Raw genomic sequence first — 13,384 nt, 5'->3', positions numbered from 1 at the left:
TCAACATTGATGTTTTTGGATGAGACAAAGTTTGACCAGCCACACTAAAGGTGGCAAATGCCTTGTTAATAATTATGACATAATGTTTGTTATAATTCCGATATTAATTGCGGTAAGTGAGGATTCCTTCTAGATGGTAAATGGACAGCATTTATATATATATAGCGCTTTTTTATCCAAAAAACGCTTTACAACTTGTTCCTCACATTCACCCATTCACTCAGGCGTTCACACACCGACGTGCAAGGTGCCAACCCGCTCATCGGGAGCAGTTAGGGGGGGGTGAAGTGTCTTGCTCAAGGGCACTTCGACACGCCCGGCCCTTGGAGGAGCCGGAATCAAACCGGGAACCTTCCGATTACCAGGCGACCAGCTCTACCGCTTGAGCCACTGCCCCTCCTGTGAGGCGGTGCATGGTGTAATCCTATCCATATCCTGTTTTTAATAGCCAGGATAAACTCAGACTATGAGGTGGTGATCGCTGGGATATGCTGATATGAGCCGGGACGCGTCTATGCTTTTACCAAACGGTTCGCGTTTCCGCGTTCCCGTTTTGCGCTCTGATTGGCCACGCACGTTTCTGGTCATGTGACATGTGCGCCCAATCGCATGACGAGCAGTGTCTTAGCCCATTTCCGCGTCGAACAGCCTGCAAACGACCTAACGCCTAGTTTATCACTGGTTAAGCTTAGGCGACTCTTTCGCAGTTGGTTAAGGTTAGAGTTTGGAATCAGGGCTGGTGTTCTATCGCCCTGCTCTAAGACAAACTCTAACCTTAACCAACTTCGAAAGAGTGCCTAAGCTTAACCGTCCAAAGAACTTGCCGTCACACAATTGGGCGCACATGTCACATGACCAGAAACGTCAGTGGCCAATCAGATTAGCAAAACGCACGAACCGTTTGGTAAAAGTAATGAGGCAGCCGGGACACTGAGGCATGCAAACTCCTTATCCTGTTTAAGGTTGGGATGGTGGATCTGTGTGAGATTCGTTTCCACGGTAATACTCTGTTTACTATTCTGTTTACTCGTGCATAGATAGTATAAATCAAAAACAAACATAAACCAGCATTCTAGTGATTCCCCATCAGCTGTTGATATATTCGCAAATATATTGTCTTCTGGCAACACATCAAACATTCCACTAGAGAGACTAGTCTATAGACGGTTTAGCTGGAATTCTGTTGCTACTGTAGGCAACAGTTTGTACTTCCTGTCAGTTATTGCATTAGCAAACATTGCAACCGGAGATACAATTGGCTCCTTTTGCAATGTTTATTGTGGTCACTTTGAAGCCACTTATATGGGCATACTGGTAAGAAAATGCATATACACACTTTATCGCGTGTCAAACCTTAACCAGTGTATCAGCTAGTATGCAGAGTATGAATGTATGAATACTGTAAATGCACTCAATTAAGCAAACTTTCTTTCTTTGCCTTAGGTTTGCGATGACAGCCAGGTATTTCTCGATCTACTCATTATTAGTTATTAAGATTTGATTTGATTTGATTCAAAGACATAAGTACACAAAACTGTCCTCGGACCAGCGTCCACGCCCCCTGCACCCAGGACTCTAACCACACCTCGGGTTTAGTGATGCTGCCATGGCAACAGGGACATAGCACGGACCAATGGAGGAATGTTAAGGACCCTGCAGGAGGACATGCTAATAAGGCTGAGGAGGAGCCTGAGGGGGGAGAGAGAGAGAGGGGCAGATCCCTAATCCTAATACCCCATATTAGAGACACACAACAACACATTGTTCATCTCGGGGGTTAAAGGAACACGGCAACATTATGCGCTTACCATCTTCTCCAGAGTCAGACGAGAAGATAAATACCAGTCTCCTCTCTGTGCGTTAGAGAGTAGAAAGCTAGCCTAGCTTAGCACAAATGAATGACTACGGACCACTAGCCTAGCTTAAAACTACGGGAGAGGTGTTTTTGACCAACAGCTAGGCTAGCTGGTCTCTGTATCCGCTTACATTCATTTGTGCTAAGCTAGGCTAGCTCGCAACCGGATCGCTTTCTACTGAACACACAGAGAGGAAATTGGAAATCTATATATCGTCTCGTCTGACTCTGGAGGAGACGAGGTAAAGCGCATTTCCCATAATGTCGGTGTGTGTTTCCTTTAAGTGATCCACAGAAGATCTATATCTGGTGGCGTCGGCCGAGAATGAGCCGAGAGGTTTGATGTTGGCAAGCGTTAGAAAGTATCACTCCATATCTGGCAGAAAGAGAAGGAATCCACAGAGGAGTTATGTCTGGAATATCAGAGCAGTCAAACAGAGGGGAGCGTATATCTATGTCCCCCGGGTCCTATGTTCCCCCGCTCCCGATAAAAAGGGTCCAATGTTCCCCGGGTCCTATGTTAATATAGCCCTACGTGCAAATCAGTTTGAGCTTAAAATAATTGATACAGGCCTTCGGCCTAGGGCGGTCAGGTGGCGTAAGGGAGATTGCGTTCGTCACCAAACCCCGGAGCGGCTAGATTCGCCTGTTCGAATCCAGCTCACAGCTCCGGCGTTGTCACCAGCTTGGCTGGCCGCTCACACTAATACAATTGGCAGTATTAGAGGGTGGGAGAAGCTGGCGGGGTGGGTCCGGGTCGTTGTAAAAACAGCGACTCCTACAGTTCGGTCGGGGCGCCTGCTAAGCGCGGATAGGATCTAAGTGGGATAGTGTGATCCTTCCACACGCTACGCCCTCTCAGTGAGAGTCTGCGCTGCCAGGTGAAAAGAAGCGGTTGATTGGCTGGACGTGTGTCGGAGGAAGCACGTGGTAGCCTCCACTCTCCCAGACCGACTGTGGGGGGTAAGTGCGCAGCGACCAGGAAGGGGATTGGGAATTGGCATAACGACTAACATTGGGATGGGAGAAAATCGGAGGAAAAAGGAGGGGGAAAAAGACCAAAAAAAAAAAAAAAAGATACAGGCCTAGGCCTAATTTATCAATATCATTCACCACCTAGCCAACAATATTATTCTCTTTCCTCCAGAAACATTCTCAATTCCATTTCTCTGGTTTCCGTGCCGGCGAAATTCTACCGTTCGTTGCGGCGACTACTAACACACACATTTAAGCGTTGATTTTGGCCGTAGGTTAGGCTGCCTCCGCGGCCCACTGGATGGCGCTCACTGGCCCACTGTTTGAGAATGGCTCATCTAGGACCCGGGGAACATAGGACCCTTTTTCCGGGAGCGGGGAACATAGAACCCGGGGAACATAGAACCCGGGGAACATAGGGATGACCCCAAACAGAGCAACAACCGCCAATCATCAACAGTTCCCGCTCTCTATATAAACACCAAATCTCTCAGACCATCCAGCCGGCGTCACATCTGGTGTCCGTTTGATGACATCATCATCAGTGACATCATCACCACCACCACCAGCCCCCACCTGGCAGTCGATGAGCTGCTCCTCCATGTCCATGTCTTCGCTCAGGGGCTGGAGGGCGGCGCTCAGCGTGGCGCGCGCGCGGAGCAGCCAGTGGTCGAGCTCCTCCGCCTCGCTGTGGTACCGCTGCAGCGCCTGCTCCTGCCGCTGCTCCTCCAGCTGCTCGCTCAGCTTCTCCTGCAGGGGGCGCCGTGGGAAACAAACCGATCAGTCTCAGCGGTCAGTGGTGGAACAAGTACACAGTTCCTTTACTTAAAGGAACACGCCAACATTTGGGGAAATTAGCTTGCCATCTTCTCTTTTTTTTATCTACTTTTTCTCCCCATTTTTCTATTTTTCTCCTTTCCCCAATTTCGTATCGTCCAATTCTACCCCTCCCCTGTCTCGAACGTTGTTAGGCCATGCCTCCCACAAGCCGGCTGCAATGTGGACGAAGCCTTGCATCACGTGTCCCCTCCGGTACTCGAGGAGGCAGCCGTCGCATCTTTTCACCTGCACAGCGCGATCTCTCAGCGACGAGGGTCTGCGTGGGAGGGACACGCCGCCCTCGTCGCTTCCCGATTCTACTGCGCAGGCGCACCAACCGACCTGTAGGAGTCGCTGTCCACAACGTCCGATCCCCACCCACCGGCTTTCCCACCCCCTAACACTGCCAATTGTATTAGTATGAACGACCAGCCAAGCTGGTAGCAACGCCGAGAGCTGGGCTCGAACCCAGCATATCCTGCGTTGGTGGCGAGCGACTTGCCCACTGCGCCACCTAGCCGCAGCTTGCCATCTTCTCCAGAGAGAGAAGACGATAAGCTAATTTCCCAAAATGTTGGCGTGTTCTTTTAAGTAAAAGTAAAAATACCCAGATAAATAAGTACTCTGGTCAAAGTAAAAGTCCTCCATTAAAATTCTACTTAAGTAAAAGTAGAGACGTATTTGTTATTGAATTTACTTAAGTATCTAAAGTGAAAGTACGCATTCTACATGGCATTTGTGTATTCCAGTGCTTGGGAGCTTTCGATCCTCGATCCATTGACCTCTATAGGTGATGTTAAAGGTATGTCGTCCAGTTATGCTGCTCTGATTATGTCCTCTGTGAAAGTATATAATCTTCATACATTTTAACCATGTTTTCAATGCAAAATCATTTTCTTCAAAGTAACTAGTAACTGGTGGGTTCAGATAAATGTAGTGGAGTAAAAAGTACAATATTTCTTCTGAAATGTAGTAGAGTAAAAGTATAAAGTTCCCTAAAATGAAAATACTCACATAAAGTAGCTCGAAATTGTACTTAAGTACAGTACTTGAGTAAAAAAAAATACTTAGTTACTTTCCACCACTGTCAACGGTGAAGGGTGACTTCATAAATACTCTGTCCGTGGAGAATTATCCGCAGCAATTCGTGGTATTCAATGACGTCTCGGTAGGCAAACGACGACAGGTGATTGTAATCAAATAACGAGGCGTGTTTATGGCATTGTGCCATGTTGGTAAGAACTGCACGTGGTGAGAACAGTAGAACACTATGCATCGCTGAGCAAGGATGACAATAGAGAACACACTCCTCTCAGCCAAGCTCATTTGACCTACATGTACTTTGATCATGTGGTTTACTAATAAATCAATATTGATCATGAGGATCTGTCCCTGTGCATAATTGATGACTCTCATTATGTGACCCGAGCCAAGCGGTTCGTCTCCCTCTGTAATTTTTCAGATTTCTGTCATCGTTGGGATAGATGTAGCAGTACTGTCTATCTGTATGTCGAGTGTGTCATATAATTATGTTATGTACCCATTCTGCAATCTGTTAATAAAGTTTTCAATCAATCAATCAATCAATCAATCAATCAAGCTTTTTTTAATCTAGTTAAACCTCAAGTCTCAGAGCAGAGAGAGACAGAGAAAATCCAATGAAAAGTTTGGCTGCATTTTAACACCTTGGCAGTCCGGTACTAGGTGTCACAAACAAACGTTTATTTTTTTTATAGATACTATAACTGTTAGCTGTTACAGTAAATATTATGTTCTTAAACATTCAAACTGTGATAATATGGAAAAAAACTAAAAAACGTTGAATGCATTTTCTCGCAATCTGACTTCCAAACACGCGTCTCTTACCGCTAGGCACGGTCACATTTCATCGCTGGTGGAAGAAAACCTTGTAACTCCAAAAACCCAACTTTTCAGGAGATGAAAAAAAACGAACACAGATTTGAGGCCGGATAGAGTTACGAGGTTTTTAGACAGATGATCGGTTTAATGCTTTCCCATTGTTTAAACTTTGTAAAACCACACGCACACATATGGAGGATGATCTGCTGAGTTGATTTATAAAAAATAAAAACAAGTTAAAAGTTACAAGGTTTTTCTTCAGCCAGCGACGATATGATAGATATAGAAGTCAGGTAGTCAGGTCTTCATCATCGAAGGCAACACCCACCTCCAGCAGTTGGCGTTTGCCAGAGGCCTTCATGCGGATGGTGGCCATCCTCTCGCCCAGCACGGTGAGAGTGGACTGCAGAGCCAGCTGGTCCCCAGAGTCCCCGTCACTGTCGCTGTCCCCCAGGCCGTCACCCTGCAGCTCCTCAGAGAAACACGTCTGGAGCTCCCCGATCTCCTCCTGGAGCATCAGGATCTCATCCATCAGAGCCTGGAGGGGAGAGAGGAGGAGAGAGAGGGGGGGAGAGGGAGGAGAGGGGGGGGAGAGGAGAGAGAGAGGGGTGAGAGGGAGGAGAGAGGGGAGAGAGGGGGAGGAGAGAGGGGGGGAGGGAGGAGAGAGAGGGGGGAGAGGGAGGAGAGGGAGGAGAGGGGGGAGAGGAGAGAGGGGGGGGAGGGAGGAGAGGGGGGGAGAGGAGAGAGAGGGGGGAGAGAGGGAGAGGGGAGAGAGGGAGGAGAGAGGGGAGAGAGAGGAGAGAGGGAGGGAGAGAGAGGAGAGAGGCGAGAGAGAGGGAGGAGAGAGAGGGGGAGAGGAGAGAGAGGGGAGAGAGGGAGGAGAGAGAGGGGGAGAGATAGAGGGAGGAGAGAGGGCGGGGGAGAGATAGAGAGGGAGGAGAGGGGGGAGAGGAGAGAGAGGGGAGAGAGGGAGGAGAGAGAGGCGAGAGAGATAGAGGGAGGAGAGAGGGCGGGGGAGAGATAGAGAGGGAGGAGAGAGGAGAGAGAGAGGGCGGGGGAGAGAGAGAGGAGAGAGAGAGGGAGGAGAGAGAGAGAGAAAAGAGAGAGATAGAGGAGAGAGAGGGAGGAGAGAGATAGAGGAGAGAGGGGGGAGGGAGGAGAGATAAGAGAGAGAGGGAGGAGAGAGAGGAGAGATGCAAGAGAGAGAGAGGGCGGGGAGAGAGAGAGAGAGAAGAGAGAGAAAGGGAGAAGAGAGGGGGAGAGAGAGGAGAGAGTGAAGGGAGGAGCGAGATAGGGAGGAGCGAGAGAGAGGGAGAGAGAGAGAGGGAGGGAGAGAGGAGAGAGGGAGGAGCGAGAGAGAGAGAGAGAGAGAGAGAGGGAGAGAGAGGTAAAAGGGAGAATGGATGGGAATGGAGGGGAGGATGTGGGTAGAATTTGAATATTTCGTGGACGAGAGACAGAGGAAGACAGAGAGCAGGAGGAGGATGTAAGAGAGGAATAGCTGGTTAACATGTAACCAGAGGGGCTGCACTGTGAATGAATGAATGAATGAATGAAAACAGATTGCAGAATGGGTACAGTACAGTACAGCTCAATACATACAATTGTTAAGGGGATGCAGACCAGAGAAAGACTTTCGTCTTGTTTACATCAGGGTCCCCCATTTTCAATTCATAGTGACATTTATGACCTTTACACAACATACATGACATCATGACATTTATGGCATAGGGACATACATGACATACAGGTATATAGTACTGTTACATTTGTGACATATTATGATATGCAAAAAATATACAGTACTGTTACCCATAGATCCTGACAGCGAGTATATACATATGATGGGGAGGAGACTGTACATTAGGAGGGGGTGGGTGGGTGGGGTGGGAGAGAAATATACATACAGGGGGGGGGGGAGGAGAATACGGTGTACAACCACCGTTCAGTTGCAGCCGCGTTGGCATAGCAACAATGAACCCTGATGCACTGTACCGGAATTTGCACGGACTAGTGTGATGTTAACATCCTCATCATCATTCTCTGTTTCCAAGTGTGGTCTTCTTTCATATTTGTCTCTCCCTTGCCACTTCCCACCCATGGCTTTCTGGTGTGTTGCTTTCAATCTACACACATCTTCATCTGAAACACTCTCACACTTCGTAGTACTTTCCTTTGGCTACATTTTTCCTCTAGCCCCCAAAACCCTCATCAATACATGCCTAATAAATGCATTTTATGTAGCAGCTTTTCTCCAAAGCGCTTTACAACTTATGCCTCACATTCACCCGTGCGGAGGCAGTTAGGAGCAGTTAGGGGTTCAGTGCCTTGCTCAAGGACACTTTGACATGCTGCTGCCAGGAGAAGCCGGAATCGAACCCAGGAACCTTCCGATTACCAGACGACCGCTCTACCTCTACTGTCGCCCCATAAACCTAAACTTAACGGCATAACCATCTCCTTTACCTTGTGGAGACCAGCCAATGTCCCAACAATGACAAAATAATAATCTTGTTTTCAACACGGTAGGAAAACAAGAGGGCACTCGCAGACAGACAGACAGACAGACAGACAGACAGACAGACAGACAGACAGACAGGCAGGCAGGCAGACAGACAGGCAGGCAGGCAGGCAGGCAGGCAGGCAGACAGACAGACAGACAGACAGACAGACAGACAGACAGACAGGCAGGCAGGCAGGCAGGCAGGCAGGCAGACAGACAGACAGACAGACAGACAGACAGACAGACAGACAGACAGGCAGGCAGGCAGGCAGGCAGGCAGGCAGACAGACAGACAGACAGACAGACAGACAGACAGACAGACAGACAGACAGACAGACAGACAGACAGGCAGACAGACAGACAGACAGACAGACACACAGACACACAGACACACACACAGACACCCCTGTCCCCTCCCCCCTCACCTGGTGGGCAGCCATCTGGCTCTCTGGGCTCTTGCTGGGCTCCAGCCCCTCGTTAAGTGAGCCCTCGATGGACTCCATCTTGGTGGAGATGGACTGGAGAGACTCCTGGTAGTGCTGCTGACGCTCCAGAGCCTCATACAGACTCTTCTGCTTCTCACTGATCTGTAGAGAGGGGGGGAGGGGGGGAGAGAGAGGGGAGAGAGGTTAGTGCTGCTGACGCTCCAGAGCCTCATACAGACTCTTCTGCTTCTCACTGATCTGTAGAGAGAGGGGGGAGGGGGGGAGAGGGGGGGGAGAGGAGGGGGGAGAGAGGGGAGAGAGAGCCTCATACAGACTCTTCTGCTTCTCACTGATCTGTAGAGAGAGGGGGGAGGGGGGAGAGGGGGGGAGAGGAGGGGGGGAGAGAGGGGAGATAGAGCCTCATACAGACTCTTCTGCTTCTCACTGATCTGTAGAGAGAGGGGGGAGAGGGAGAGGGGGAGAGGGGGGAGAGAGAGGGGAGAGGGGGGAGAGAGGAGGGGGGGAGAGAGGGGAGAGAGGAGGGGGGGAGAGAGGGGAGAGAGAGGGGAGAGAGAGCCTCATACAGACTCTTCTGCTTCTCACTGATCTGTAGAGAGAGGGGGGAGAGGGAGAGGGGGAGAGGGGGGAGAGAGAGGGGAGAGAGGAGGGGGGGAGAGAGGGGAGAGAGGAGGGGGGGAGAGAGGGGAGAGAGAGGGGAGAGAGAGGGGAGAGAGGTTAGTGCTGCTGGAGAGAGAGAGCCTCATACAGACTCTTCTGCTTCTCACTGATCTGTAGAGAGAGGGGGGAGGGGGGGAGAGGAGGGGGGGGGGAGAAAGAGAGGGAGGGAGAGAGAGAGAGGGGGGAGAGAGAGGTGGGGAGAGAGAGGGGGGGGGAGACAGAGAGAGAGAGAGGGGGGGTAGAGAGAGAGAGAGGTTAGTGAGGGAGAGAGAGGTGGGGAGAGAGAGGGGGGGGAGACAGAGAGAGAGCGGGGGGAGAGAGAGAGGTTAGTGAGGGGAGAGAGAGAGAGAGCGAGAGAGGGGGGGGAGAGATACAGAGAGAGAGAGAGGGGGGGTAGAGAGAGAGAGGGGGGGGAGAGAGAGGGGGGGAGAAAGAGAGGGAGAGAGAGAGAGGGGGGAGAGAGATAGAACGAGAGAGAGAGAGAGGTGGGGAGAGAGAGGGGGGAGACAGAGAGAGAGCGGGGGGAGAGAGAGAGAGGTTAGTGAGGGGAGAGAGAGAGGGAGTGAGAGAGGGGGGGGGAGATACAGAGAGAGAGAGAGGGGGGGGCAGAGAGAGAGAGAGGGGTTAGTGAGGAAAGAGAGAGAGAGGTAGAGATTAGTGAGGAGAGAGGGGGGGTGAGAGAGAGATAGAGGGAGAGAGGGAGAGGGAGAGATGGAGGGCAGAGAGAGAAAGATAGAGGGAAAGAGAGGGGGTTGAAAGAAAGAAATAGTTAGGTGCTGTAATGATTTGATATTTGGCCAAATTGGCCTTCAGGCTGTGCATCTCTTCCATGATTTGGCGTGTTTCCAAAATATACAGGAAATTCAGGCCCAACTTCACAACGAGGAGGTCGGTATGGATGATTACATGTCGTTAGATAACATCTGTATGTACACCCCTGAGTGCAAGATGTACTGGTGATGACAAAACATTTGCCCATTTGCTCTTTACAATAAAATAAGATTAAACGTTTTTTTTTGGCATGTGGTGGGAAATGAACATCAGCCGTGTGCAGGTAGGTATGGTGACTGGTAGGTTTGTCTCCTCCACCATGAGACGCTCCAGCAACATAGTATAAGAACTGTCTTATATGAATATATTTTATTCAGCTGGTTAGTTACAGTAGCTTCCCTACACATCCAGGGACATGTGTAAAAGGGCTAAATGTAATAAATGTACAATAACAATAACAACTAGTTGTTGGGCACCGAAAACCGGTTCTAATAGGAACCGGTTCCTAATTTCTGGAACCGGAAGTAACATATTTGCATTTCGATTCTTAATTTCGATTCTTAAAAAAAAATGTACTTTGTTAATTAATACCCTAGTTACAGTACAGCAACCAAATTAAACTGTATCAAGTCAACTGAAAATGTGAACAGTATGAAAAAAATTGAAGATTGTTAAAAAAAAAATAAAAAAAAATCTCCTGCGAAATAAGCTGTGACCTGTTTTGACCTGCACCTCAAAGAAACGGAATCGAGAATCGTTTAAGAACAGGAATCGATATGGAGAATCTGAATCGGAACCGGAATCGTTCAAATCCAAACGATGCCCAACCGTGACGAGGAGACGTACCACGTTCTTGAGTGTTTCCCACGACCTCTGCAGGTCATCCAGGTTAGCAGCACTGCTCTCCAACGACGGGTCGTACAACTCCTGTAGTGGTGCCCTGCTCAGAGGGGCTCGGCCCTGCAGAACAACAGCAGTGTGTGAGTCTGAGTGTGTGTGGGTGTGTGTGTGTGTGTGTGTGTGTGTGTGTGTGTGTGTGTGTGTGTGTGTGTGTGTGTGTGTGTATGTGTGTGTGTGTGTGTGTGTGTGTGAGTGTGTGTGTGTGTGCGTGTGTGTGTGTGTGTGTGTGTGTGTGTGTGTTCTGAAGAGCAGTGTGTTTACTAGTTCCCACTAATTGAATAGCTGTCTTACTCTTGATGTGTCCTAATGTCATTAGCCAAATGCCGACCAGATGTCTGGGATGGTTTTAACCTTATCAAGCCATGCACACATTTGGTTTACACTAAACACAAAAACTCTTTGTGTTTAAAACACACGTGAAGCTTGCGCTTGTCAATTATAGGTGGTACTAAAGTGCTGCTTACGAAGAGTACTGCCACAGCTAAGGTCTGACTCAACATTCAGTGCCACTGATCTAAAATACTACGCCCCGAACTGATGAATGGGTAATAACTTTAGTGGCTACAGAACTGAACTGATGAATGGGTAGTAACTTTAGTGGCCACATATCTGAACTGATGAATGGGTAGTAACTTTAGTGTCTACATATCTGAACTGATGAATGGGTAGTAACTTTAGTGGCTACAGATCTGAACTGATGAATGGGTAGTAACTTTAGTGGCCACATATCTGAATTGATGAATGGGTAGTAACTTTAGTGGCCACATATCTGAACTGATGAATGGGTAGTAACTTTAGTGGCCACATATCTGAATTGATGAATGGGTAGTAACTTTAGTGGCCACATATCTGAACTGATGAATGGGTAGTAACTTTAGTGGCCACATATCTGAATTGATGAATGGGTAGTAACTTTAGTGGCCACATATCTGAACTGATGAATGGGTAGTAACTTTAGTGGCCACAGATCTGATCTGGCCACAGATCTGATCTGATACTGCTTATCTCTTACAGAATGACCTCCTAGACCCTAATCAGTCAGGCTTCAGGACTGGTCACTCCACAGAGACAGCCCTCATTGCGGTCACAGAGGCACTTCACTTAGCAAAAGCGAAAGGCCTCTCCTCTGTCTCTCCTCTGTCCTGATTCTCCTAGATCTATCTGCAGCCTTCGACACAGTCAACCACCAGATCCTCCTTGCGGCCCTCGCAGGAATGGGAGTGGCTGGCTCTGCGCTGACATGGCTGTCATCATACCTCAATGACCGCTCCTACCAAGTGTCATGGAGAGGGACCCTGTCGGCCACCCGCCCCCTGCGGACGGGTGTCCCCCAGGGCTCGGTTTTAGGACCCCTTCTCTTCTCCCTCTACACTAAATCACTGGGTAACATTATCACGTCTCATGGCTTCTCCTACCATTGTTATGCCGACGATACTCAACTCTTCCTCTCCTTCCCTCCCTCAGATATCCACGTCTCTGAGCGGATCTCGGCCTGTCTGTCCGACATCTCAGCCTGGATGACGTCCAACCACCTCAAACTGAACCTAAGCAAAACAGAATTGCTCCACCTGCCGGCCAAATCCTCCCCCCTAACCGACCTTTCAATCACAGTCGAGAATACAGCTGTGACTGCGTCCCCGACCGCCAAGAACCTTGGTGTTGTCCTCGACGACCAGTTGAACTTCTCTGCTCACATCGCAGCGACGACCAGAACCTGCCGATTCCTCCTGAGCAACGTCAGAAGGATACGCCCCTTCCTGACAAAAGAAGCCACCCAACTCCTCGTCCAATCAACAGTCATCTCCCGCCTCGACTACTGCAATGCACTGCTCGCTGGCCTCCCGGCCACTGCCACTAAGCCTCTTCAACTCATTCAGAACGCAGCGGCCCGCCTGATCTCAAACCTACCGAAGTCGGCCCATGTCACCCCACTTCTTAGGGACCTGCACTGGCTCCCCATTGCTGCACGAATCCGCTTCAAGGCCCTCGACCTAGCATACCGTGCGGCAAAGGGAACCGCTCCCGCCTACCTCCGGTCAATGGTCTCTAACTACACACCCTCAAGACCCCTACGCTCTGCATCTTCTGGCCGCCTCAGACCTACTCCTATCCAAGCTCCGGGAGGGTCATCAAAGAGAAGTCGCCTATTCTCAGTCCTTGCCCCACAATGGTGGAATGAACTACCCACCCCAGTTAGGACAGCCGAATCACGTCCAATCTTTCGCCGTCGACTAAAGACGCACTTCTTCAACCATTATCTGAATAAAAAAAAAAAAAAAAAAAAACAATAAAAAAATCTAACCCTAACTAACCGTACTGTCATGCACTTGTCCTAATAAACTAACCTACACTGTAGCACTCAACACTTTGATGAACATTGTTGCTCAGCTGATAGAGTTGTGCCCTTCCTGATGGCTTGTCGTACAGAACTTGTAAGTCGCTTTGGATAAAAGCGTCAGCTAAATGACTAAATGTAAATGTAAATGTAAATGAATGGGTAGTAACTTTAGTGTCTACATATCTGAACTGATGAATGGGTAGTAACTTTAGTGTCTACATATCTGAACTGATGAATGGGTAATAACTTTAGTGGCCACA

The 13,384-nt window shown here is 49.1% G+C and overlaps 1 protein-coding gene across 1 annotated transcript in view; it reads right to left on the bottom strand.

The window, feature by feature from the left end:
- Positions 1 to 13,384, bottom strand: part of LOC311248825 (nesprin-1-like) — a gene marked incomplete at both ends in the record, with an annotated part of 35,390 nt that overhangs the window by 18,794 nt on the left and 3,212 nt on the right. Inside the window, 4 exons of the mRNA XM_084339648.1 lie at positions 3,407 to 3,580; positions 5,838 to 6,047; positions 8,438 to 8,599; positions 10,733 to 10,846. Coding sequence (XP_084195774.1) covers positions 3,407 to 3,580; positions 5,838 to 6,047; positions 8,438 to 8,599; positions 10,733 to 10,846 — 660 coding nt within the window. The remainder of the gene's footprint in view (positions 1 to 3,406; positions 3,581 to 5,837; positions 6,048 to 8,437; positions 8,600 to 10,732; positions 10,847 to 13,384) is intronic.

This window comes from Notolepis coatsorum (assembly GCF_963971535.1).
Source record: "Notolepis coatsorum genome assembly, contig: SCAFFOLD_1708, whole genome shotgun sequence".
Taxonomy (NCBI): Eukaryota; Metazoa; Chordata; class Actinopteri; order Aulopiformes; family Paralepididae; genus Notolepis; species Notolepis coatsorum.
This window is presented reverse-complemented; position numbering and strand designations above follow the sequence as displayed.